This window comes from Perna viridis, chromosome 9, assembly GCF_037379345.1.
Source record: "Perna viridis isolate PV_CMFRI_1.1 ecotype Kerala chromosome 9, ASM3737934v1, whole genome shotgun sequence".
NCBI classification, from domain to species: Eukaryota; Metazoa; Mollusca; class Bivalvia; order Mytilida; family Mytilidae; genus Perna; species Perna viridis.
The window spans coordinates 14,708,776-14,736,506 of record NC_142453.1 but is presented as its reverse complement, the minus strand read 5'-3'; the positions used below and the strand labels follow the sequence as shown (position 1 = coordinate 14,736,506).

The 27,731-nt window shown below is 32.1% G+C and overlaps 1 protein-coding gene across 5 annotated transcripts; it reads left to right on the top strand.

The window, feature by feature from the left end:
* Window positions 1-2,884: 2,884 nt before the first annotated feature.
* Window positions 2,885-23,827, top strand: LOC148606900 (uncharacterized). 5 transcript variants are annotated; one of them, XM_088545743.1, is made up of 3 exons: window positions 6,761-6,934; window positions 15,274-15,447; window positions 20,643-23,827. In XM_088545743.1, the coding sequence occupies exon 3, from the start codon at window positions 20,653-20,655 to the stop codon at window positions 22,621-22,623; it is 1,971 nt and encodes a 656-aa protein (XP_088401869.1). In that variant the 5' UTR covers window positions 6,761-6,934; window positions 15,274-15,447; window positions 20,643-20,652; the 3' UTR covers window positions 22,624-23,827. The 5 variants fall into 5 exon arrangements, with proteins under 5 accessions (XP_088401866.1, XP_088401869.1, XP_088401870.1 ...); XM_088545742.1 differs by lacking the exon at window positions 6,761-6,934 and adding an exon at window positions 7,880-8,588; XM_088545740.1 differs by lacking the exons at window positions 6,761-6,934; window positions 15,274-15,447 and adding an exon at window positions 2,885-3,065.
* The last annotated feature ends 3,904 nt before the right edge of the window (window positions 23,828-27,731 follow it).

Below are 27,731 nucleotides of genomic sequence, written 5' to 3'. Positions count from 1 at the left end.
GATTAAATGCCAGAATCTTATTACAAAAAGTTGTTAAAACGAAAAAACGTGTGCATGGGACGAAAATTAAAGGAAAAGTGATCCAGGAAAAAAAAATATTGGTGCTATCCACCCGAAAAAAAATCAAACGTTTGTTATTTGCTCCTTTAATACCTGACAACAACTATACCTACCCGATCGATAGAAAACAAATCTGCCCAACCCTAAAACATTCGCTTTTAAACACAAAATACAGATGAAATATGTTTAACCTCTCATGGAAACCATAAGAAGAGCTGGTTTTAAAACTGTTCTAGAACTATACATGCTCTTATTTATATTCTTGAATATATTGTGATCGATCTTTATGATCTGCAAAATCTGAGTTAATAATTAAAAGAATTATTTTACCTTCTACAAATTAAACACCAATTATGAAAAAAAAACCTTGTTTCGTTAAAATATGTTATAATACTAAAATCGCACTATTGTTTAGTCTTATTTCAAGGCAATTTGTTAACAGAACGGTAGATTTGTCAATTACAGTATTAGAGCTGACATTTCAGAAAGAAAATGTTGTTTACACACGGAATTAGAAAGACAACCTACATAATGAGGATCAGATTACCCGCCAAGACCAACAAAGCATTGTCAGATCCGTCAGAGACAACTCAATATAAACCTCATTTACATGTGTCAAATTTTGATGATTTCAATTCATTTGTTTCCAAGCTCCAGGAAAATAGAAATTCAGATTTTTATTGCAACAATTTATAGTTTATTCATTTGTTTATTGAATTCAACAGCATGGCGACTGTCATTCTGGATCCGCTAGCTGTTCGAAGCCAAATTTACATAAAGAGGAAGTTCATCTGTGCATCGTTTTCAGATCCGTCACCAGAAAATACTACTAAGACTAAAATTAAGGAAGATTTGTTTGTAAAAGTTTGAATGTTAGGTATGATTGAAATGCAGATTCGTGTCTTTAAACAAAGATTGCAAGGTGTCTTTTGTACCTAAATATTTTTTGCACGCATTCAGCAAAAACTGGCATGTTCTGATACGTATATGTTATCTATCACCACTTCTTTACCAGCAGCCCAAACATGAAACATTTGCACAAAAATATTAAATAGGTCAATTGCACCCAGTTAATTGTTCACACAATATATTACTGAAAAACAACGACATAATTTATGATCAAACGTCAAAAAATGTAAGTCAGTCGACTACAGAATGAGAAAGAAAGGAAAGAGAAAATTGTTGAGTCATCTGAAGAGTGACAATTAATTTGAAACATTGGTAATAAACGTTTGCACTGTCAGTAACGTGTTGATTTATCAGTGAAACTAAAGAAATTTTTGTCGAGATTAGGTCCAAATTTTATTAAATCTACTTGATACCTTTCACGGATTCCAAATGTGGACATTGTATTATTACAAAAAAGGCTCGTGTAGAATATTTAACTTATACAGGGGAATGAATATATAAAATTCAACTTTGATCGAATTTTTGGAATTTAGGGAGTACATGTATAAAACTTGTACTTTTCCGCCATTAAAACCAAACTCTTGTACTACTATATAATTATCCTGTGACATTAGGTGATAACCAGAAAAAAGTTTCCATATCTTGCCCGTCAACTTCAAGGTAATATTGTGATCTTATCTTTCGTTAATTAATTGATGATTGGTTGATTTTATTTGCATACAATTCATTTACAATGTTGTCTCTATTCGTATATGAATTAATAACTCGTATATCACCAGCATACCAATTTAAAACTAGATTAATTTGATAAAAACATAATTTTGCTTCACAACAATGCAAACTTTTGAGTAGAACTCAAGTATTTCACAGTAATATAATTATTCATTTATATTCAATTTACCTTTTAAATCAAACTTACCGCACAAATTAGAACTACAAAAGTGATTATTTTTTCCTCAATCTCTCCTTTTCATTCAAAACATATAGAATCTACCACGATAACGAGTTGATTATGGAATTTCTCACATCGAGTGAAATAAATTTTATAGTTTTGATCTCGAGGCTTGACGAGCTATTCAAACTATAAAATTTATTTCATGAGATGTGATAAATTCATAATCAACAAGCTTCGATTGTAGATTCTGTTTCTCTAATGCCCTAAACACGTCAAAAATACCAAAAAAATGAAAAGCGCGCGAAAAGTTATGATTCCGATTCATAGGAAACATGCTGACGTCACACATAAGAAACCAGATTAAAGTTAAAAAAATCTCACATGATTTACGCGATTTAGAGAAACGCGATTATCAAAATACTACACAGTTACACTACGTTTCAAGTTTGAAGTTTTATTAATACTCTCTGACAGATATTAGGTCTCAGTATCGTATTAATTTTCCCATAGACTTCTATAGTGAAGTGCATATTTTTAGAATTTAAAAAAAAATATGTAAATTGATTCAATAAAACTTTCACTTATGTAGCATTTCTATGTGAAAAAATAATTTCCCGCAAAGAAAATAGGGTGAGTCCACGAAGATTGGACAGAAAAGTAGTCTTGAACTATAAATAGCCATTTTCCCTACTTTCACTTTCGTTTTTCACTCACCAAACCAACCTTTTCAGTGGAACATTTTTATGATATTATGTTAGATTTTTTTTAAAAGGTTCTTCATCTTACAGTGTGATGTTTGCTCTATTTTTTAAGTCTTTGTTCATATCTTTTGACAAAACATTAGTTTGTAGAGAGGCAAAAAGAAAATGCACTATATTTTTATAGCATCCATGTTTTGACGTACACCCGCTCAGGAATATGCAATACGATACTGGTACCATTACACTGTAACAAGAGGCAGATAACATTTACAATACAACAATGACAGAGAAGGTAGACATTCATACAAATAAATAGTAAATGTTCATACAAATAAGCAAACATTGTATGAACAATATATTGACCAACATAATCACGATCGATAACTCAAAAACTATTCATAATCAGGAAGCACGTGCTAAAATCTGAGCTCAGACACTTTATATACAAGTGGATTTAACATGTTACCAGAGAGACAGATGGAATCTTATTATTCTTGAATGTAAGTTATAGTAATTTCATAAGATCTTTGACAAACAATGCCAATTTTTTAAGCACTGTTATATTGCACAACGTCAACAGACCATACATTTTTTCTTTCGATGGTCTATTTATATAATATGCCGAAATATACTTATCACGGATTTCAGTAACTTTTGCACATTTACACAAAAACAAATAATGTAATTCGTCCCCAACTACTCTCTCTGTACACAAATGACAGAAACGTTCATCTCGTGGTACCCCAACCCATCTACTTACTATCTTTAAGTTTGAATAAAGTTGGCCCATAGTAGAAACATTCATATCACTATACATTTTCTGACAAAATTGGTCAATCAATGTCTGTTTTATTACATATTTAACATCACATTTACTTAAAACTGTTTGTGATTCCCACACATAACTGAGGCCTAGGTTATCTAATAAGGATTTCATACTCAAAAGCCAGGCTATATTTACATCATTATTAGAAAACAACACATATGCAAAATTATACAGAGAATTTGATAATTTACTTTGGCTCAATAAATTTGACCAGAAACATAACATTGGTTGTTTTATAAGTATATCTAACGGGAATCTCTCCGTTTCACCGTGAACCATGTAATTAGGAGTATTTGCTCTAACATCTAAGATAAGTTTTAAATAATACAAATGCAACTTTTCTATTTCCTTATTGAAATGAAAACCCCATATCTCTGATGAATACAATAGAATGGGTGCTACTAATATATCAAAAAGCTTCAACTGTATATCAATTGGTAGACACGATCCTTTAGTTTTATGTATCAATGCGTACATGGCCTTTCGAGCTTGTTCAACTAAATGTTTTTGTGCTAGTGAAAATTTGCAGTTATAGTTGAACATTATCCCTAGATATGGAAAAGAAATCAAGAACTTGAATAATAACGCCATCAAATATGAATCTATATTTTTTGTTTGATTTTCTCTTTGAGAAAACCATGATTTTTGTTTTATCCAAGTTTACAGACCGCCTCCATTGCTTACAATATTTACTAAATGCATGTAGAAGCAGCGGTAAATCTTCTTCAGTTTCAGACAATAGGATTGTGTCATCAGCATATAATAACAAAAATATTTTCATGTACATATCAAATTCTATTTGAAAATCTTTATTAATTCTGTCGAGGCATTTTTTTATCATTTTGCATGAAATATTCTTCCAAATCTGATAGAAATATTGAAAACAAAAAAGGCGATAAATTTTCTCCTTGACGCACACCAATTTCTGAAGCAAAGAAACTAGATAACTCATTCCCACTTCTCACACAAGATTTTATATTTTCATATATATTATAAATTATTTTAAATATTTTCCCATTTACCCCATTTTTATCATATTTTGCCACAGCCCACTCCGTCAAACCGTATCGAATACTTTTCGAAAGTCAATTCGACAATGTATATTGGAAAAAATAGGGTCAAATTCAAGGACTTCAAATTCATTTATATAAACAAACAAATTAGATGATGCAATCGCATAATCAATTTAACTTGTATTTTTACATGTTTTTCTCCCTATATTTGCATCTATTTCTATTCTACCATTTACTATGAAAACATCATTGTCAATACAAAAATCAATTAATTTTAATCCAAACATATTTGGTCGACCCTGATCCTCATTACAGCTAGATAGAGGAACATTCATTTGTTTCAGAACATTAACTGAATGTAGTGATTCTTGCACAGTATCAATATTTGATATATCAAATAATTTATCATCAGGTTCTGTGAAATCTGACAAAACACCAGTTCTAGAATTAAAGTCCCCAATTACAAATGTAGTAAAAATTCCATATTTTCCTCCGATAGTAATAGCATATCAGCTTCAATGTCCAAATAAGCATCTACAGAGGTATATTTTGACCCTTCAGGAGGGATATAAATATACCCAATAAGTAAAGAGTCAGTTTTGGAAAATGGATTTGAAAGTTTCAACCACTGCATAAAATCGCAGTATGATTTGGGAAATTTAATTCTATCTTCTAAATTGTTTTGTATATAACAATAATACCACATGGTTTCCTAGAACATTTATCAAAGTTCATTTCGTCTTTCATAGATTTCTTTTGGTAATTGTTCATATACACTGTACGTTGTACCTTTAAGTGTTGTGGGTGGACTTTTTAGGACGAGGTCCCTATCCTTTCTGCGCTCAAATCGGGCAATGATTGATCTAGGCTTACCGTCGGTACGCACACAGCCATGCACACGGCTCTTTTACAATGGTCTTTATCACTAAAAAAAACCCGTTTTTTTAATGATAAAGTTTGTCTTTAAGCTTAAAATCATAATGTGGTATATTTACAAATCTTAAACGGTCTCTTTAAAAACAGACGTAGATACTGTTTAAAAAGATTATTGCAGAAAAAGAGCAGAAAATGTTTTAAAAATAATCTTACCTTTGGCAAAGTCGTATTTTGCTCACCAGTCAATGACCTAATTTGTGATATGAATGCTATTACCATGTAAATTTGTTATATTTCAGCCTTTTGTAACAGTGTAAACTGTCTGAGAGAATAAAGTTTTGTTGGGTGTTTTGTCTTTTCTTGATGTGCCATCTGATTGGTTAGTTATCTTTGGGTGACAAAAGATATTCTGTTTTAACTGACTTGCATGGTACTTTGACGTTTTTAACTTCGATTAGTTCGAATTCTGCAACTAAAATAATCATACCAGAGTGGACTTACCAACCCAGAATAAATCTATTCTCGAGAAGGCCGAAACTATTCAGTCCGTGAACTGATATCTTTTTATTCACATTTTTGGCTTTGGAGATGACAATGCCGCGAAATTGACCAGTCAATATTTTCCTTCTGCTTTAAAATAAAACAAACCAGCTTAAGACCAAAAGTTTATTAATCAGGAGATGATACATTGTATTTTGTTTAAGGAATGCGATAAAATATCATCATCGCAAACGCAGGGATGACCCCGTCACCTGTTAATATAGTTGTAGGCAACGGGAGCTCGTCTAGTCTCCGAAGAAGATAAGATACTCTATAATGACTTAGCGCCGACTTGCATACAAAAGAAGCAATCACAAACATTGAGCGAAACTATGATTTTTTGGCATTAAATCATTTGAAAGCGCTAGAAAGACCGGTATTATATAATACGCATTTTACGGAGTCAAAACGTTTTCTGGGAATGAAACGTGTTCTGTCACTTCTCATCGAGATGGTATAATATATTTTCAAAAGTAAATCAATCACGGAGAACATTGTGCGTTTTATTTTTAATCCCTTGTCAAATTACTGTAATTTTAGCTAATTGGTTGAAAAGGTCGGGACTGACAGGACACCTAATAGCATGATCAACAATGATGTAGAGATCATTACATATTGACAGAAGAAAACGATCTGAAAGCCTTTCATTTACTGTTTCCATTTAAAATAATCAATATTAATGTACATCTATAAAAGATCATCACTTCTCAGAAACCAACTCTATTTACCCACACCAATTAAAATCTAATAGACCATTATCGGAACACCGACAGGCGGCCATTGTCCATTCGCAGACGACAAAAGGCACGTGCTTTTTTAAAACAACAAAATTATAAATTGGCCATCGATTGATTAATTTGATTATTGCTAAACCTATTGAGACATACCATTAGCAACTTCACCTATTCAAACAAATAAATTGGTAAAGAAAATATGGTGTTTATTCGTTAACTAGCATGCATTATTTACGAAACCAAATGTTGTCATACCACCTAAGATTTTCTCGCCTTCAAATGTAGAGATTGACATGCCGTCTTAAATATATCAGTGAAATTGACAAGTTTGAAAAGATTTTACCATAAACTTCTAAGGAACGACCCTTGGGAATAGAACGGTAAGCAATTGTATCTTTATTTGTCTTAAACAATTTACGCCAAACATGATTGAATGCTCTGTAACGAATGACTAATACGAAGTGCAATGTTTTACGTACATAAAGTTTTGAGGTGGAAATTCCAAAATGTGCAGAAAATCGTTAGATGTAAAAAAAAATCAGAATAATATTTACCACTTAAAATTTCCTATTTCAATGTTACAAAATTATTAATTACGCTTCCTAGATGCTTCTGGGATATTAACTTATATGCGTTTATCATATCTCAGGAGATAGTTAGGGCAAACTATCCCGCCTGTACCAAGTCAGGACCATTGCGATGTTTTCCAAATTTCCGGTTTTCGCCCTGATATTTGTTATACGGACTTTCCTTTTAGACTATTCCTTTTGACTAGTGCCTAAATTATTTTATTATTACCCTTCATTCACAGTTTCTCAAATACATGTACATGTATGTCTGATTACATGTATTACTTACTTGATTCTTACGGACCAACGAACGCTAATTATGTGATATTAAGAAGACATACTAGTAATCTTTTAAATATTTGTTGAACAAGAATATGTACAAACTAGGAAAAAAAGTAAGATGTAGGATTTCAGAACAAAAAATGCATACGTACATGTTTCAAATTTGTACTCCTATTATGGAATCATGTTTAAATGGTTAGATAGGTACGAATTTTGCTTTTAATTTCATTAAAGTAAATAACACCAGTCTTACAGGAGACAAATTTAAAACTATAGGCTTTGAACAAGCGACAAATACGGTTTCCCCAATTTCATTAATTTAGTCTGTAGTTTTTAATTTGGAATTACACCAACATAAAGTCTTAGAGTAGAAACGCTTGGTTCTGTTCTTTGGCGAAATTCTAATCAGCAGAAATTACAAACAATTTGTGAAAGGATATTATTGCAGTCATACATAATTAATAATCAACAACAATATCTTCATAAATATTTCAGTGTAATAAGCACCAATAGCATATATGAACAATACTAAGTATATGGAGCTCGTATGTCTTTTATCACAACAAGGAATAAGACTTCATCGAGAAATAATAATGAAATACTACACCCAGAATGAACATTACTAATAAAACTCCCGACTGAGACATCAAAATGTCCTAATATTAATATTTTACTGAATTAGGAATTAGGTTTCTGCAGCGGGAAAAAGATTACCTTCGTTGATTGGCAGGCGAAAACAACATCGAAATATACATCAGTAATCATATTTCTATATTGAATTTACAAAGACATGTGACTGTTGTCATTTTAGCGAATGGTTGCTATAACTTCATTTGTGTATTGGGGAAATGTGGTAAATGTTCTTAAAGAGAAATAAAGTATCTGTTGTCAACATGTGTTTAGATGAGTATAACAAGTTCGGTTGCTCCAACACTTGTTGACAATAAATCAGTGCTTTTGTTGCTCACGTGGACTAAATGCAGACAATAACGACTTTAGTTGTGACTTAATAGTTTGTTGGAACACATTTTGAAATTGTTCTCCTAATCTGGAAAAAAACACTTGTTCGTTTACTTATTGACTGTGAAGGAGTTTACTCATGTCAAAAGCATCCATGTAGCGCACACGTCCAGACTCTGCATTATCAATGACAGACAAACTTGTTCTTATATAACGTTAACAGGTAGGACTTTATTATCGTTAATTTCTATATATATATAAATATATGGTACGAAATACGTGAAGTATTATAATGTGTACATTTCCAACAAAAGATGCTTCACGAACCGAAAATTGTACGATGATTAAAGTGTCTTTAATGTACTTCGTGTACATTGTCATCAGTTAAATACAGTTGAATAGTTTTGTAGATTGTTGGAAATATACATACATGTATTACGTTTTGAGTTTTCACGCCTAGAAAATAAAGTAACTTTAAAACTTAAACAGTGTAAATGACAGTTTTATTTTTCAATCTAGTCTGTAATTTCATATAATCACATTAAACGCAATTAAAATGATTGTTAACAGTCTTACCCTATTCAGTCGAATAATTAAATTTGTCAATAGCTAAAAACCGCAGTCCATCCCGTGGAGCACGAAATGTTTTTAGTGGTAATTACAATTACATGTACTAAACTCAATAAAATGAGGCAAAAATGTGGAGGATGTGTTCAAGAGACAACCATATAGCAGAAAGAGCTAGACGGGTACAACTAAACGGGAAATAAACTAGCATACGAACCCTCTTACTGGAATCACCGTTGCAGACTTCAAATCAGGTTCTTTTGCTCGACAGTTATTTTAACATACGTAATGATCCAACATTGAATTAAGAGACGGAACGTTAATAAAGTGTTAATACCATTACTAAGAATTCTGATTTTGCAAATAAGCTGTGCAAACGCTCGTTTACTTTGAAGGCGCGTTTGAAATCACGATTTTTTGCCGGATCATGCATCCCATGGGGCCCAACTTATGTTGGGAAGAAAATGAACAATTTCCTTCTTAAATTTATGATTGATATTCCCGGGTTACTTGACACTTGCTGGACTAGAAAGGAGATTGCCAACTCTTAGTTTTAAGCCAAGAGCTCGAGTCATACATCATCAATTAACGTTTATTTGAATGGATAAAAACCAAATATAAAATATATTGCAACGGTCGTTATTTGGGTAGTGCGTTCGTCTCGGATATGATTTGATTCCGGGTCGGCCCATACAAGACTCTTAACTGGTAGTTAATGATTCTTAACCAAACACGCGGCTTACAGACAAAACAATAATGACTGGCCAGCTTAAAGTCAGAATAATGACTCTGGGTGAGTTAAACGCTTTTCTACGGACTTCTATTTCTGTGTGGTTACGCATTAATAATCCACTATCGTGTACAAAACAAGGCCTATTCGATTAAAATACCCGCCATAGGACGTTAAACTACAATCAATCATATAAGTTAATAAAATAAAAATATTTTCCGACTAAAAATGTATGATGATTTAAAAAATCCTACAATCTTATGTAAACATCTTTGAAACTTTCCATGGACTCCATATTACATATTATTTAAACTGATATTTCTCGTGATATTGCTTAATGATTTCAACTCGAGTCGATAGTAACAACATTTTGGATCCTCCTAAATCTCAGATAAGGTTCTATGGTTCTTAATACTCTTCCAAAGTTCCAGGACATGACGACTCGTTTATAACAGATACTTATCATTTTTAACTTCTACGAGATAAAACATTGGCCAGAACGAATTGGAAACTTTCATGCAAATCTAATAAGTAGCTTCATCTGTTTTTAAGGAGGACTAAGTAACATAGAAGGCTCAACGACTTTTTTCTATCGAAACTGTTATATTTTTATTTTTAATAGCTTTTTCAAGATTTTTCATTCCTGGAAACTCCGTATATTCTCTCTATGTCCACCAATTGCCTCAATTAATCGATATGCGATAGCAACATGTCTTACTTAATTTAATAAAACCCAGTAAAACAAACAGCATAAACTAATTATTCATATGCATTCAGTAATTTGAACTGCACCATGGGACGTTTGCTGGGTTTATCAACAATTTTGCGTTTATCATAAATAATCCCTGGTGAATTGATCGCTCACAATTTCCCCGAAATGTAATACTTTACTAAAGGCTCTCATTTTTCGTAGCGGAAGTACAGTTAAAACTGATTTATAAGTTCGTAAGCAACTTCTTTTTCAAACAAATAGAGAGCTTTGATACAAAACATGCTGCGTGTCCATTTATATACGGATGTAACAGTAACGCTCCCACACACGTTATAGTAGATTGTATTCGAGACAATACGAAACTTGATAAGAAAATTGGAGAATGTCAGTTCTGTTGAAATGGTGAATTTCACGTTGTGTCATATATAGCCATGTTGTCTATAAAACCCAGTTTAATTACATAAAATGATATTCACTTAAGTTTTGTATTACAGTAAAGGGCCTTATAAACAACTGAAAATGCACATGATTCGAATTTCAATCATAAAATATTTTCAAAAGTCCCCAGCTTTTGTTGCTTTACTGTCGACAACTAATCACGGCGACATTTTTTTTTATATAATCCTAATTTATGCATATGAGTTAAATGCTACATTTTGTAAGATTCCTTTTTAAAAATTGGTGTTTAATTTTAAGTGGGTTTAAAGGGACTTTTAAGACTTCACAGTTTCAATACTAAAACCCACACAGCAAAAACTAAGATTATAAGATATTAAACTATAAGTAACTATGAAAATGACGGGAATATCATATTGCAGATGTCATTAATGTAACAGGGCTTGGCTGCATTATGAACAGACTTCCGTTTTGAATTTTGAGAAAACTATTTAAAAACAACGCAAAGTCACATGTAACACGGTCTATTTTTTCTGACTACTGTCGTTTTGTGGATAGGGATTTCTTCAGACTTACCATGCGATAACTACTTTAAAGTTGTCTTGCAGAACTTGATGTTTCCCCAGTTGCAATTTTTCACAATATGATTGCACAATCACAATAAATACCTGACACACTATTTTGCGCTATTTGCGACACTCCTTTATTCAATTGCGCCTCGTAAATTATCACGAATGGGAAATTTTATTTATTAATAATAAATCATTTTTAGCAATTCAATATCCCTATTTGGTTGCCGTAAACATCGCATTGTATGTAAAATATCGCACCATGCAATAGATAAACTTGTAACAGAAGCGCTTTATGTCAGTCTCAGAGAATAGTTTTAACAGAAAACAATTGGTATATTTTCATGGATTTTACGATGATGTGTTTAAGTGGGAAGATTTTACTCAAATCACGTTTGAGCTAATCCCTTGGACAAAAAGTCTTATCAATAGCACAGTACTGTTCATTTGTCTGCTAATCTGTGGCCGTAAATGAGTCTTTTGTGGTTTTCATAGCTAATTTCGTGGTATAGTGTTTCTTTGTTGGCGACAAGACTGAATCTTGTGGTAAATTCGAATCAGTGAGAGGGGCTAGTAATAGTGGATTAGGTACTCCGTTTTCCTCGTCTGTTTCAGTTTTTTTTTTAAATTATAGGCGAATATACTATCTAAATAAATCTGGACGACAAAATACAGGTACTTTGAAAAAAAAGGCAACTCTGCAATATTCAAAATCTACAACTGGTGCCTAGAAACTAATTCTTAGTAAATCTTAACTCTCAAAATAAGGCTTATAAAGGAACCCAAAACTCCTTTAAATATCCTAATCTGTCTACAGAGCTTTACTAGATTATTTAAACACATAAAGATTTTATACATTTACATAAAGAAGTACAAAATTAGTAAATAAGAATTATAAAAAAAATGTAGACATTTAATACGTGTTTTGGGACCTCAAGATTATGTCCTAAATTATCTGGTTGATGATTTACTTTAACAACAAGTATTGTATCAATAACATTTGCCATGCAGACAGACGACAAACAACACATCGACGAGGGTAACGTTATGCCCAATACAAATAATTAATATTAAATGGGGAAGACGTCTTTAATAGTTACAGCTAACATAGTTCCATGAAAATACCATTCTCCGAGACTGACATAAAGTGCTTCTGTGCCATATATAATTAATATAATTTATTTATTTACCTATTAATGTAGTGGTCTTTTACTAAAAAAAACTAAAACTGTTCTTTGTAAATGCGCTATTTTACAATTTTCATGCTAAAGTCCACTTATTTTTGCAGTGGATTGACAATGTCCCAGGCTTCATATGTCATCATATAATTCCAAGCTGCATCATAAAAAGCAATTAACTGGAAAATAACAATATCCTTTGTTGAATCAAAAAGTCAGTTGTTGATGGCGTATTTGTCCGTTCGACATGAAATACAACAACAATTTATTAACAATTATTTGTGCTTAATTAGTGTCACAACGGATATTAATTCTCGTCTATGGATTGCGGTCACGGCATACGAACAAACAGGTCGTATTGGAACATTTGTATACATATACATAATCTAGTTTATACATTTGTGTATACTTGCCTCAAAGAGTAGTTATCGTTTCTATAACAAACCACTGGATAGCCAAAATGGCTGCAGAGGGAAATTTGTGGTGAAAGTTCACTTGTTTACTATTTATAAGGCACCACTGGAAGATCAACGTCGATTCCTAGAAGTCTATGTCTGCTTTGTCCCTGCCAAAAGTTGTACATATACAGATAAACTTGTTTTATTATGGAAAATAAAATAATGAAATAAATCGCAAACATTAAAAGTACACCTGAGCAAATTCGCAACTTTTGACAGATCAAATGATCAAGCGTTTACATGTTTTGCTTTTCATATCAATTTCATAATTTTCCAGATAAAAGAAATAAATGATTTTACTCAAGCAATTAAAACTATCCCATCAAAATTTCATCTATAAGCGATTCAATAAGTGGTATTTGCTTTCAAAACTATTAGTACCAATTTTCTCACAATAAAGCAATTGACGTTTTGCTAATGAGGAGCGTGATCGAGTCATCAGCATATTTGTTGGGTAATTCGTGCTCTTTGTCCTGGTATGGGAATTGGTTCTTTAGAGCAGTTTTTCTCAGTAAACCATTTGAAATTCCACCCGTGGTTTGACATAAGTTATAACGTCTATTTTAAGTACATTTGTACCGACAGACAAAACAGGAAAAAGTTAAAATTCGACTGAAGCTTTTTAGAACTTTTTAATATAATTCAACTGAAATCAACGTCCAAGCATGAAAGCACCTAAATGCCAACAGTTTCTCCTGCAATCAGTTTTTTTCTAATAAGGTTTACTTCCAATGATGTAGTATCTACATCTCAGAAATCTAAAATTAAATAAAAAAAAATAGATATAGGTATAATGCTTTTTTAAAGGCATGTCGTTCGTTTTTCTTATTGTAGTTCTTAGCTGTGTGCTGCTGTGTTGTGTGATTCGTTGTTGCCCTTTTGAGTTCTAAGAATTGCTTTGAATACAGATTTTCACTCTTTTCCTTAACATTTCTATATTTTCATTCAGTTTAGGTTCTCTCTGGCCAGGTGCTATTTAAAGCGTATCATTAGTACATACTTATTTTTTGTCTATTTGCACCAAACAGACCTGAAATTAAAAGTCAAGAAATTTATCCGCATACGGAAAAAACCCAAATTATTTTCAATGCTTAAATTTTAACATTTAGACTTTGATGCAGTTTCACTTACCCATTTTTCCTTTTTAATCTAGTATGTATAATAAACCAGATAAAAATATACTCCAGACCCTTCGCATTACAAATTACTAACAATTTAATCTACTGCTCATTTTGAAAATTTGAAAATGACCTATCATTGTCTCAATAGTCATAGGAACATATACTTACACTATCAGTATGAACTCAATTGACATTATTTGTATCAACCGTCAGCTCACTGTAAGCTAGTCTTATTACAGTATCTTTTTTTTAATTGGGGCAACGTATGTTACAAGCTGTAGTAGTCCGGTAATTCAAAGGTTGTCTTTACTAAGTCATGTCGAATTTTCTTCTTTTCTGAACATCCGTTAGTAATATTTTATTACAGTCTCTATTGAAAATCGTATTCCACAAAACCCTATATGAAAGTGGTTTGTTTTCAAATAAATTCACGAGTTCTATGGCGTTCGTGTTTCGCAAATTCTTCAAATATTGACTTAGGTTCTTCCGATGAGGAAAGCGATTTAAATATGTACTAAACTAATTAAGTTCCGATCAGCAATTAAATGAAGTCTTTAGTGATTGTGTAGTCATTTATTTGTACAAAGTTTCCCTATAATAAACTCTGCACGATAGAGGAAAAGCCTTGATGCAGACAAACATATAGGACACAGTCACCGAACAATAAATAAAACAGATTTTTTACAATATTTTTTTGCTAGGGTAGATTTTATCTTGGAGGTACTTTTTTTTCATAATTAGAGGATTACGGGTTTACATTGTAAGTACCTATCTACTTAAACAAATCGTCAGCCATACCTTTGAAAGGCATGAAGCATATATCTAAAATATTGCTTTACATTATTTTGTAACAAAAAAGAAAGTATAATGACAATGAATTCCAAAAGAATAAAAACGGACGAAGTAAGGTGTGGTAGTACAAATCACTGATGTAAACATCGCCCGTCCGTGTAATATCAGTTGAATAACACACTTTTATTCAATATCAGAACCTAAAACTAAATATAGAAAATCATTACATAATGATAATTTGTTTTCAAACGTTCCAAGTCTGAATGGAAGAGAAGAATCAATTTACATTGAATTTTAGATTAGATACTCACATAATAATGCAAAACAAATGTAAAACGAAAAGTATTAAACATTAATATCAATTTTACAATAATTGTTTTTGTAGTACTTTATACATGAATATAATGAAAGCAAGGAACATCAACCAGGAAATCCACCATTGTCTCTCACGGCATTGTCTCTCACGGCACAAACGACGTACAAATAATGCATGTTGTGTGTAACGAGAAATTGACAACACCATAGAAAAAATACTGGGAGAAGTACGCACCTTTCAAAGGTGAATATTGAATTAATTTGACTAAAACAAGGTAGTTCTATTTTTTGTAAAACTAAAATGAGTACGATCAACCTTTATTGCACTCGTATAATTCAGCCGCTTCCACCCACACTTATGAAAACCTTATACTGAACAAAATCACATTAAAATAGTATGACTAAAATCAGGGAGAAAATTGAAAGACGTCGTACCATCTCAAATACATGTTCACTTTGAGCATGAGCAGACGCTATTAAATTGCATGGACAACACAAAAGCACAAACGCTGAAAAGGACCATTTCAAAGATTTTTTTGAAGTTCCTTCACACAACACGACAGTTTAATTATTAGATTCTGAAGCATACAATTTCCGGACTTCAGCATATATATTGCATCTTGTTCAGGAAAACGGGTACTCGTCGGTTTTACAGGGAAATCAAGGGAACCGGGTTAAGAAAGTTATGTTTAGTGATGACGTAAGTCTGACTTCAATGAGTTACCAAAATAGTGGGTACGGGTACTCATTTCTAAAACAAAAACTACGTAAGATATTCCCATTTGATTTCATCTTCCTGCGCATAAAAAAACAAACAGTGATCATCTTTTGGCTATTTTTTCCAGGAGAATAATAAAACAGACGTAAAAAAACATAATCCATCTCAGAAAAAATGCCGTTTTCATTCTTAGTTTTAATCGATAATCCGCCCTTATCTTTTCTTTGAATGGCATATTTACCTATAAAACATATATATATATAGTTTAATAGTTATAGTTTTAGTGAAATTCAACATTACACCTCAGGTCCCATTTGGATTACTGAAACTGCACATTTTCTTACTTATCTAGACAACTTGTCATAAAGAAACAAAGACATATGGAAAATAAATTTCATTCTTATGCTTAAGGGAATTGTAGATTAGAATTTCAAAACAGTTTCTTAATAATGGTAACATAGTGTTTGCAGGTTTCTGAATAATCGCCACAGTTGATGAATTTTCATTGTTATTATAATATGATTTAACGCGCTTGGTAAATCAGCTTCATATTAAGGCATGAGGGATCGAACCAGCAAGGATGGTTACTCAATAAACAAACCATTATTATTAGCATGAAAACAAATAAATATTAGTGTTAGTACGGAGACCTGTTAGTCTCACGGAGATACGAGATTGTAATTTAAAAAGTCCAGCGCTGGAGATTCAAACTCCATTTACAAACTTTGAATCTACAGGCTGGACTTTAAACAAATCTACAGCGGTGGACTTTTAATCTACATCGCTGGATCAGCGCTTGCCTTGGAATCTACAGCGCTGGACTTTTTAAATTACAATCTCTTATCTCTGTGAGACCAACAGGGCTCTGTATGTTAGAGTTTAAAATGATAAAGAGATAACGTTTTGAAAAAATAATGATTCCAGCATCGGTTTCTGATGACAACTCTACACTAAAAAGAGAAAAAACCTAAACATTTTTTTAAACGGTTTGAAGTTAATATTTTAGGATCAACGCTAATAAGGAAAGATCCGTTACACCAATCTGCAAGTTATCTATGAATAGTTTTTCTCTATAATTACATTATCGTATTATATCAACAAATTTATCTAAACAAATAAGAATAATTAAGGAATTACTTACATCTTGTACTTTTTGGCGCATTAGTTGATAAGAAAAGATCTCAGCTATTGTAAACTTTTATGTGTACCAATTAAGATCATCACGTACAATTCTTTTATATTTGTATTTGTACTAATAAGGTAAACAAAGAATTCAAATGGCAACACCCAGGCATGTTTTCTACTTTAGTTAATCAGAATCAGTATTGCCATTAAATTTGTGTCCGAGTACCACTCCTGGTTGCAAATTGGGGTAACTTGACATGAATAAGGCAAAACTCGTATTTAGGTTTGCTCTCAGGTCTTACGATTCGTTATGTTAACCGTAAATACACCCACCGCAACATCAACACTATTGTCTTACGAAAATCAATTTTCTCTCTTTATCAACGGTCTTTCTCAATACAAATTGATATTCAACACGATCTGATATTTATCTTTACAAATATCATTTATTCAGTTTCATTTTATTAATTGATTGCAATGAAATTTTAGAGCATAATAATACAACAATTTATGTAGTTTTTATCAATTATTGTGATCGAAATGCTTAGAAAGAACTACAGGTATTCTGGGAAATGCTAGTGCACACAGAAATATAGATGGTTGTTACAGGGAACGAGGAGTTAAAAAGAAAAGAAAACATTTTTCAAAAGAAAACCTTCGTCAAAAGTTGACTTTCCCTTTCCCTTTGTATCTAAATTTGCAATGCTAACTTTTAATTTCTTCCCAACGATGAAACTTATTTTTTGTCGGCTGTGTCATTTTGGAAACTTCCTTTTCAAGTTTTCTTTTTACTTTGACTGCAACAAAACTGTCTGAATTACCATTGTGAGCATGATCGAAAATGGCTAATTTGAACAAAAGGTTTTTACATATATTTGGACAGCGTCTTGTACGAAATTATTAAAATTACAATTAAAAAAGAATTAAATTGGGAAATAAATTTCTTCTGGTGTCTTAAAATGATCAAGGTCAAATTTATATAAAATCAGTGATCCCTTATACCTCAAAGTTGTTTCAAAATGAAATAATTTCAACTATAAAAGCCTTCAATTTTTATTTGATCTGAGTAAGTGTCGGACATTTTTTTTGAATGGAGTTTTCAATTTAAAGTACAAAAGCTCTGATTACATGGTAAAATTCAATGACATGAGCAATTTCTGATGTAAATCGTTATTTTATTATTTCATATCACACGACTCATTTGCTTTAACAACCAAAACCCCGATATTGCTGATCCAAATTGTAGCTGTTACCGATGCAGTTAAACAAGCTATCTGAATATGATATATGTTTGCTGTTAGGTTCAATTAAATTGATTGAAATCTAAAATTTGATGTTAACATGATTATTGGCGTTCATACCTTGCCATGTAACGATTCTATGTTACTGATAACATCGACGACAATTTCTCTAATCAAGTGTTCAAAAGTGATAAATTGACACTTTTAGTTTAAAGTAATTAATAACTTCAAATTTAATAATGATTTTGATATAAATGAGAGCCATCAATGGCTTCTGTCCGCTCACCTATTACAGCAACAGACATAATACGGAAACTGTGAAACAAACACAATCATTGGCCAATTGACCTATCTTGATAATTCGTCAATTAACTTGCACAGCAAAGCAAAATTGAAAGAAGCAACGAGAGCCAGAGCCGTGTATTTGTAAGCATACATTAATATAAGGTTTAGAATCTTGATAATTCTGACACCACACATAATGCCCATTTCATGCCAAGATTCCATTCTATATAAACAGACATAGATCGTAATTTCAAAATCATTAATAATTCTTTTCATAGAGAGATAAATCCGGGTTGTAATTTGTTGAAATGAGCGGATCTTCGGCTCAGAGCAAAATGGAATAGGGAAAAATTGATGTAGGCATGCAAAATACTCATCTGTATGATTTTTTTACATTAATTCTTAGATTCAGTGTCTTATAATGTGCCAAATACACTGAGAAGTGACGAGGTTAATGTTTAAATGTAAAGAAGATTTCTCATCGGCATTTCTGTATAAAGAACAATTTATTGTCATTGTAGAAATTGTTTACAAATTGGGTACATTACACCATTGTCCGGATATAGAAGTGAATATGTTTACGACATTGCAATTTCCTTATTAACACTTACGAACGCTTTGTAAGTGCGTTATGTTTAGCCTTTTCTATCATTTGACTTTAATATGTATCACATGTTTGCATATAGTAATATGAAAGATAATTATATAAGAGGACATGGGGCAAAATGAAGTTTTTTTCTTTTTCTTTTGGACAGAGCATTTGAAGGCTAATTCACGAAAATAGTCTTCTAAATAAGAGAGTCGCAGAAAAAATGTCACGTATTTTAATCGTTTGATTTATATTTTGTCAAAAGGTTTAGACTAGTCTTTGAAAAACAAATGATTAAGGTATTCCTGTTTTCTGTTTATTGTAATATTCTCATATTCAACTTCTTATTCGCATGATCGAAAGTGATGTAAAAGATATGAGAATCTTTAATCAGAATTTAATCAAATTATAGTTACAAATCAGATTTTAATGGTACAGTCACACAATCGAAAATTGTGGAAGTTGATTTTGGAGACACTATACAATTTCATAAGAACAAATATATCTTACGTCCTTCATGTTGTTGTCTTCCATTTATGAGTATTTTGATGGCTGTAATTTTTCGTTATGCAAACATTTAAACAAAATCTTGACAGTTATTCCCTAATGTTTACCCTCTTTACTTATAAGTTGTAGCACTTGGATAGCGTGTTAGCGGTTTAAACCTATTCTGAGAATTTCTTGACTTTTATTTTCAGTAATAGCTTCATGTTCCCTTATAAGAATCTTGTTTCATACAAATATACTACTGCAAGAAATAGTGTATGATTGCTTAATAGATGTTGGCATTCCAAAGATCTTCATTTCCATTTAACATTGAATATCAGTTAATTAGAAGTGTGAAAAACCTCTCACGGAACAAATATGCAAATTCAAATTCCTTGATTAAGCATTGAATACATTTTATACAGTAAATATTTTTTTTCAATTAAACATCAGAAATTGAAAAAAGTTCCAAAGGTTATGAATATTCATCTTGTTTGATCCAGAAGAATTTCTTAATGTACCTCAATATATCTTTCTTTGAGATAACGTCTAAAGCTTGCCTTAGGTCTGCATGTATTATAGTGGCATCCTCACAAAGATAATCAGCCGGACAGTTTGAAGTAACTGCTATATGGTTCACATAGAGAACTCATTAACTGTTTTTGTTTGGTATTTGAGATCATTCACATGGGAATAAAATTTTGTGAGCAATAACATTTACTAGAATTAGCTATCACGATTCGAAGTGCAATCATTTGCTTTAAGAATAATTTTCTACCAGTTTAACTATTTCATTGGGTTAAGAATGTACACTTTATAAACGGTATCTGGTTCATGAGAGAAACTTTTAAAGAAAATGAAAGATAATTAACAATCATACCATAAAATAAATTTATGATCATACTTAATTAAAGTGAAGAACACAAAAGAAGACTTTCGTGACATACTTTGTAAATTGCACTGTTCTTTAACGTTTGTATTTTTATTTAATTTAGGTTTGATTTTATGAAGATGAAGACTAGATGGCTTATTTTGTCACGTATTGTGCTGGTACTCATAGTGACTCCACATACCTGCGGCCAATGCAGATTTCCGGATTTCGTAACAAGGCGGAGTATGTGGATAGCAACTTACGACAACGAGGCTTCGATGAAATCTAAAATTACCAACGACACGATTGAGTCGTCTTATTGTACAAATAATGGCCTTGTATGCGCTGAGTTTGTCCGCAAATGTAATGAAACTCGAGATCATGACAAATTCATTGTTGAACACACTGAAAAAACTCAACGCCTAGCAGAGACAGAATATCTCTGTATACAGTTCATTAGACGGTCTGATGACGTGATACAATTCAAAACATCTACCAAAATGGCGGTCAAGAGTCCTGCAATGTGTGATAACTTGAACTTAGACCACTGGCCTCTTACATCACCAAGTTTTCAAACAGCACCACCAATACGTTGTCCCTTTACTGGCGGGTATAATATGGTAATTCGTAAAAATGGTAAAGAGTTGTGTGCAAATAAGTTTCCGATAGCTCGAATGGAAAGTGAATGTGGAGCTGGGACTGGTATTGTTTTTGATTTCAAAAATGAAGACTGTATCCATGATAACTTAAAAATGAACATGATTCAACATGTTGAATGTATGGCCCAATGGACTACAGGAAATCAGACATTTGTAATTCTCCGTCCAGACTCCGACGATTTTCAACCTTATTGTTTACGAATTACGTCACACACGTCATTTTCAATGGTTGCCTATTTATTTATGGATTTTGTATGCGACCCTGGTAATTCACATGGAATACCTTCAAAAACTGGTAATTACCTTTCGATTACGTTCAAAAAATACATTATAGACTCCCTTTGCGAAGATGAATACCAAGAATGCAAAGAGAGAAAGTTTTGTCATACCGATATGGAAGAGCATTGCAAGAAATCCTGCAACCATTGCAGACCGGAAATAAACATTTGCCCCATTCCAGAGTACCTGCGTGGTTATTGGGGAGTGGTCGACACGAACATTACAAGCTTCATCAACGTTTCATCATACGAGTTTCATCATTTTGGTTTTGGTAAAATGCAATGTCTGAAATCAAACCACACAGAAAAGAATCAGATAACATTCGTCCAGATGTTCAGCGATGGTTGCTATCCAAAATTTACGTGCCTGGAAGTTCATCAGGTTTCACCTTCAATACGCCATTTTAGATTCGGAAACAGAATCACGTGGCCTGTATTTCCGGTTGGAAACGTTGGAAAGTTAGCCTGTACAGGAAAACAATTTACAACAGCAGCTGTAATTGGGAACACTAAGCAGACTATTGAAATGCCAAATACAACAATGATCGACCCTAAATTCATTCAAGCAGTTGACTGTGGACTTGCTAACGAATTCGGAAATGACAAGATTTCTTTATATTTTCAAGAAGGAAACAAATGTGACGGATGTATTTCATTTGAACCTTATTTGAACAAAACCTACTTCACTATTTCAACTATTGACTGTTCGACAGCAGAAAAAGAATTACATTATCACTGCTTAGCATCGTTTAAGTATTCATCAAATACAACAGCAGTTATAACTAAACAAAACTCTAATGTTGTTGTTGAATTTTTATGTTGGGTATTTACCGGTAGTGGTGCTAACCGAAAGCTCATTGTACTGAAAGTCTCCGAATGTAATGAATTATCCATTAGCTTAGCAATTGAAGGAACGCTTAAGCCAAAGGCTAGCTTTGACATTAAAGAAGACACTCCGAAAGAATGCCCTAATCGTCAAAGGGTTAGAATATATTCACGAGCTAACGAACACTTACACAATACTGCCGGGAAAGGAAGCTACAGAAGTAAATCAGATTCTGGTTCATTTAATCCCAATCCCAACAATGCTGCATACCGGATACACAATTTTATCCTTAACAATATCTCATTTTTTATCATGTTGATATGTGTTACATACGTTGTATGAGTTTATGGATGCCTAAAACAGCTTTAATTGTTTAAGGAACAGAATATTCTGCACAAAGATTGAAACAAAGCAACAGAGCTATGTGGTATAAATGACATGAATATAAATCCATCCAAGCTGAAAGTGAAAGTAAAACAAATAAAGATTCCACGGGAATCATATATCAGAACAGCTTAGAAACTCAAACAGGGTGGCTCATTCTTATAAACAAAAAATAGCATAGAAACAAGCGAAAGAAATGAAAGCAGGTCGTCCGACAGCAGGTGATTTGCACATCATACCATGATAACAAGCTATGTCCCACGTAACAACTGGCTTTTGCTTTAGTGTTGTGTTTATGAAGCCACAATATAGTTATGATGAAAGATATGCATTTATATTGTACTAAAGTTATTGTGAAATACAATCACTGTAATCTATATGTTATGACTAAGCTACCGAGAAAGGCATGATTATATGACAGGTAGACAACATGTTGTTTATATGAGCATACATTTTTTTGTGTCAGAAGAAGTTTATTACTTGAGTAGTCAGTAATGTATATGTAGTGAGGTTGTATATGATAGGCTTTATTTTTTGTTATAGGCGACATTGTTGTGTTATTTTCATTTGAACAAATCTTAAATGCATTGGCTCAAGTAAAATTATGATTTAGGTCAATCAAGTAGATGTTTATGAGTATGTATTGCTATGTGTGTAAAAATCTTAGTACCTGTAGAATCCAGGAAAAATATTCAGTCCGAAGGAGTTTTGTTTAGAAAGATGTTACTGTTACCATCATTCAGCATTCTTTACCCATCAATATTATGTGTATTAAGTTAGTAGACTAATACTAATAAGTCGATATTACTTGTGAGTTGTGCATGTAAATTAAATTGTGTTTTGGAACCAAATATTTTAAACTCGAAATCTGAGATTAGGGTTTGACTAACACCTTCTTTCAAGATGGTGTGATTTTGGTTTTGGTGATTTAAGGAATTTTTATTTTTGTTATTTCATCTCTCAATGCTCATGTAGCGTTAATAATTATAAAATCTTTTAACTAATCTGTTTGTATTTTTAAACATTTATGTGTTTTATTGGTTGCAGTTAATACTGAAAAATCATTTTGTAAAAATCGCAATGTTTCTGTGTATAAAAATTGGACTGTGATGTGATTTGTGATTTTAATTGTGATAAAATATGACTCAACGAGGCATTTGTATCATAGCTTCATTGTATACAATCAATTCCCAGAACTAATACGTTATATATCTATGGACATATTTGGATGGGGTCATTTTTGTTGCATCATTATATGTTTGATGTTTTCTTTACGATAATAAATATGGACGCTCCAGAAAGACTGGGTAAAGACTCTTACAAAATCACTATCTAAAAACATAGGCCAATTTTAGAATATCCTTTAAGCACATTATACTTACTCGAGTACTATTTCCAACCCCTAACCCCACCCACATACCCCCAAAGAAACCACATACTCTGTAAGTGTGACTCAGACAAATGAAAGGATTGGGAAAAATAAGAAACAGAAAAGTGCCAAAAACGGAGAAAATGCTGTGAGGCGGAAGGAATACAAACATTTTGAAATAAAAAAGAACCCGCCGGAAGCATTGTTACACAGAAATCGACAATTATTATTTCAATTTTCCGTGTGAAGTAATTGATTGTCTATAAGCAAGTTTATGGATGTACAAAATCAAACTACCTGTTCTACATTCGTGAAAAGCCATTGCTGAGGAGCTTTTTAGTGCAACATAAAACCGGAACAATAACGAATCAGTAATTGTTGCTTTGTTCAATATTACTTGGCATAGGATGTATTATTGGTTTCAATTAGTATTTCATCATTGTCTTCAATTTGACAAGTGTGCATTTTAAATATTCGTTTTTGACAAAGACCAGCGAGTAGAAATGATCAATAATTGCTTTATTTGAGTTTTATCTCTCTTTATGAATTTGAGTGTAATTTGATGCTCAGTAGAATAACAACAAACTCGTGTAGCTTAATTCATTGAAATAATTTCTAGTCCAATGCCAGTCAATATAAACACAGGACTGAGTTTTATCGCGTCAATCTATTATTTAGGGCCAATACAAATATTTTTATAGACATGGCTATCATTTTAGATTTTATAAAAAAAAAAAACATTGAACATCTAATGTACATGTAAAATATATTTCGTTTTGAAATAATTCTGACGATATTTGTAGAAAAGGTTGCATGCCGTTTGACACATAATTATTTTTGTTTAAAGATCATAATTAGTTAATTTGAAAGGATCAATATTCGAATATTAGATGTATAATAGCGGAAAGTGAAAAGAAAAAAATGATCATAATCTAATTTTCCTTTTTCTACAGAGGATTGGATGACTTTTTACCAAACATCAAATCTTTGGTTTAAAATTTGCTCTCACGCATAAAAACCTGCAAACCAACAAAAGACAGTATATGTTAATGCACCTAAAGGCCCTTAAACATTGAAAAATGAGAACATTCAAACACATACACAGTTTTGTCAATTAACTTTCAAAAATATCATTTTTCCAAAGCATTGAGCAGAGCCTACCCTTTTTAATTAAAAGGCAATGCAATGTTTATATCTTAACTTTTAGCCATTATTTTATCTAATCTAAACGTTTTTAGAGCTAGGCGAGGTATTTTAAGAACTCTGGTCAGTCTTTCTTACCGATCGGTTAGACTTTATGAAGTGAAAATATTGTGTTTTATAAAAAAAATCAGTTTAAAATGTACATAAATCCATTATAATAATTATGCTTTCTTGCACTTAATCCATAATACTTGAAACAAAGCATCTAAAATACTTTGTGTATGATAGGAAAATTAAGACAAAAATACTTCAATCTGTTATCAAAATGAACAAAATCTAAGGAAAAAAGGACACAACAAAAAACTGAAATTGCTAAAAATAACACAAGCGTAGAAACAAAAGTAAATACGCAGCCCGGGCTACGCTAAAAACTGGGAGCATGGACTAGGTTAACCGGTAGGGTAAGCTTCCTCTACTTATTTAGAATCACCCGCAGAGTTGATTATAAAATATCACGTCCGGGATTCACGGAATATGAAAGGAAAACTATGACACTGTGAGCAAATCTGTTCTTGTGGTACACCATAACAATCCACGAGATCATAATGACGACCATAAAACTTTTTTTTTATTGATTACATCAACCTTGCAGCAACACAACCATGTTCCAGTAGCCTTATTGTAAGGAGTCTAAGTCGATAAAAAAAATCTGCGAAGGTTAGGTAAGGTCAGGCATAACGTATGAGTTGGGATATGAAAATCAATACAGAAGTCCTGTATGAAAGGTGAAAGGAAAGTCGACGATACGGAAAGAGAAGTCTCGAAAATAAATAAGTTTCTTCTTAAGTCAAAATTTGAGAAAAATATTTTGCATGGTATTCTGTGTTTTCAGGTTAAATTTGGTAATAAACACTATAATACCATATCAAAGAACTTCTTTTTAATGTATTTAATCAGGTAGCTAAACTGTCTGACGATAGCAAACCTTGTAAAACCTTGCAAACCTTTAAAGTATTAGTTTTTGATATTACCAGTGACAAATACTAATTGGAAATAATTAAGAATACAATATTACGAAAAATATCATTTTGTGAAGAAAGAATACCTGAAGTAAAAACTGAACAATATTACAAAAACTTGTCATTTTGTAAAGACAGACAGTCACATACAACATACATACCGGATACAAAAATTCAGACATATGAAAATGATACTATACTAATTTTAAAATGACATCTATACTACAGTGTCTATATGGTATAGAATGCTTAACCTGTCTTTACATCTGTATCATGTGTTCATTTTTGTCTTAACTTAGTTCTGATTGCTCATTTGATTTTATTATTTTGGTTATTTCATGTTCTGTGCTGTGTGTGTCTGCTTTCCATGTCTGTTATTTGTCCTTGGATTACATTCTTTTGATTTCCTATAGAAACTTTGGTACTCTTGATTACCCAGTCTTAGATTTTAAAGTGTTTTACAATCGGTTTCTATGTATTGTAAGATATGTCTCGACTTTATCAGTACTTTGCTCGGAACTTTGATCTTTATTCCAGATTTCATTTTGATGTAGATTATAACTTATTATAACAACAAAATAGACGATGGTGGAACTACAAGAACCAACTGAAGTTGGGAAGTATTTGAAAGCTGTCTAAGGCTTTGCATTCATTATTTAACATTTAACAATATATATTAAATGAAAAACTAATTCATCTGTGCATTCAAGGTGTTATGTAATTCAATGAATGATGACGAAGGATTAATCATGTGGAATGGCCAGGGTTTCAAAGCTTTCTCAAGGGATCTCGTAAATGATCATAAAGGTTATACTACAGTGCTTAGAATTAGTATTAATTGCGTGAGTTTTGGTCAATTGAAAAAAAACAAAATATGAAAATAAATTGTTTCTGAAATGTTAAAAGTTAAATAGTTTACACAAGATAGCCTGATAAAAACAAAACAGTGAAAAGGGAAGATGCTTGTACGGAGATAAATGTAGTAAAACATATTTACACTACAGAGCACCTTAACACCATACTATGTCATTGAAAGATAATATTTTGTCAATTCACAGATATTACATAGTTATTCATACAAGCGTTTTGCATTAAAACATAACTGTGTTACACACCACTCATACATATAACGTACATCAACTTACAAATAACTTTAAACCACATAACAACTCAACTTTACAGAAGCATCGGCCAAAAAATCATACAGGTTAGTAATGGGTCAATTCAGATGCATCAAAATCCAAGTACATGGCCTGTATGGAGGAAGGGAAAGGAAGACCATCCACATAGAGAGAAGTATACATTCTGTAGAGAAATATATTGCATATAAAAACCGTGGATAAGGAACACAAAAAAAAACAAACTAAAGCACTTGTAAAATGAACCGAAAACAAAGCAAGAAACAAAAATAAACGGGAGTGATCAAATGCTCCGGGAGGGTATGCATTACCTGCTCCTCCAACGGCATCTGTAGCATATTGCAAATGAGTTTCATAAATTAAAACTAATGTAGTTCCCAGACATATGACCGCAAA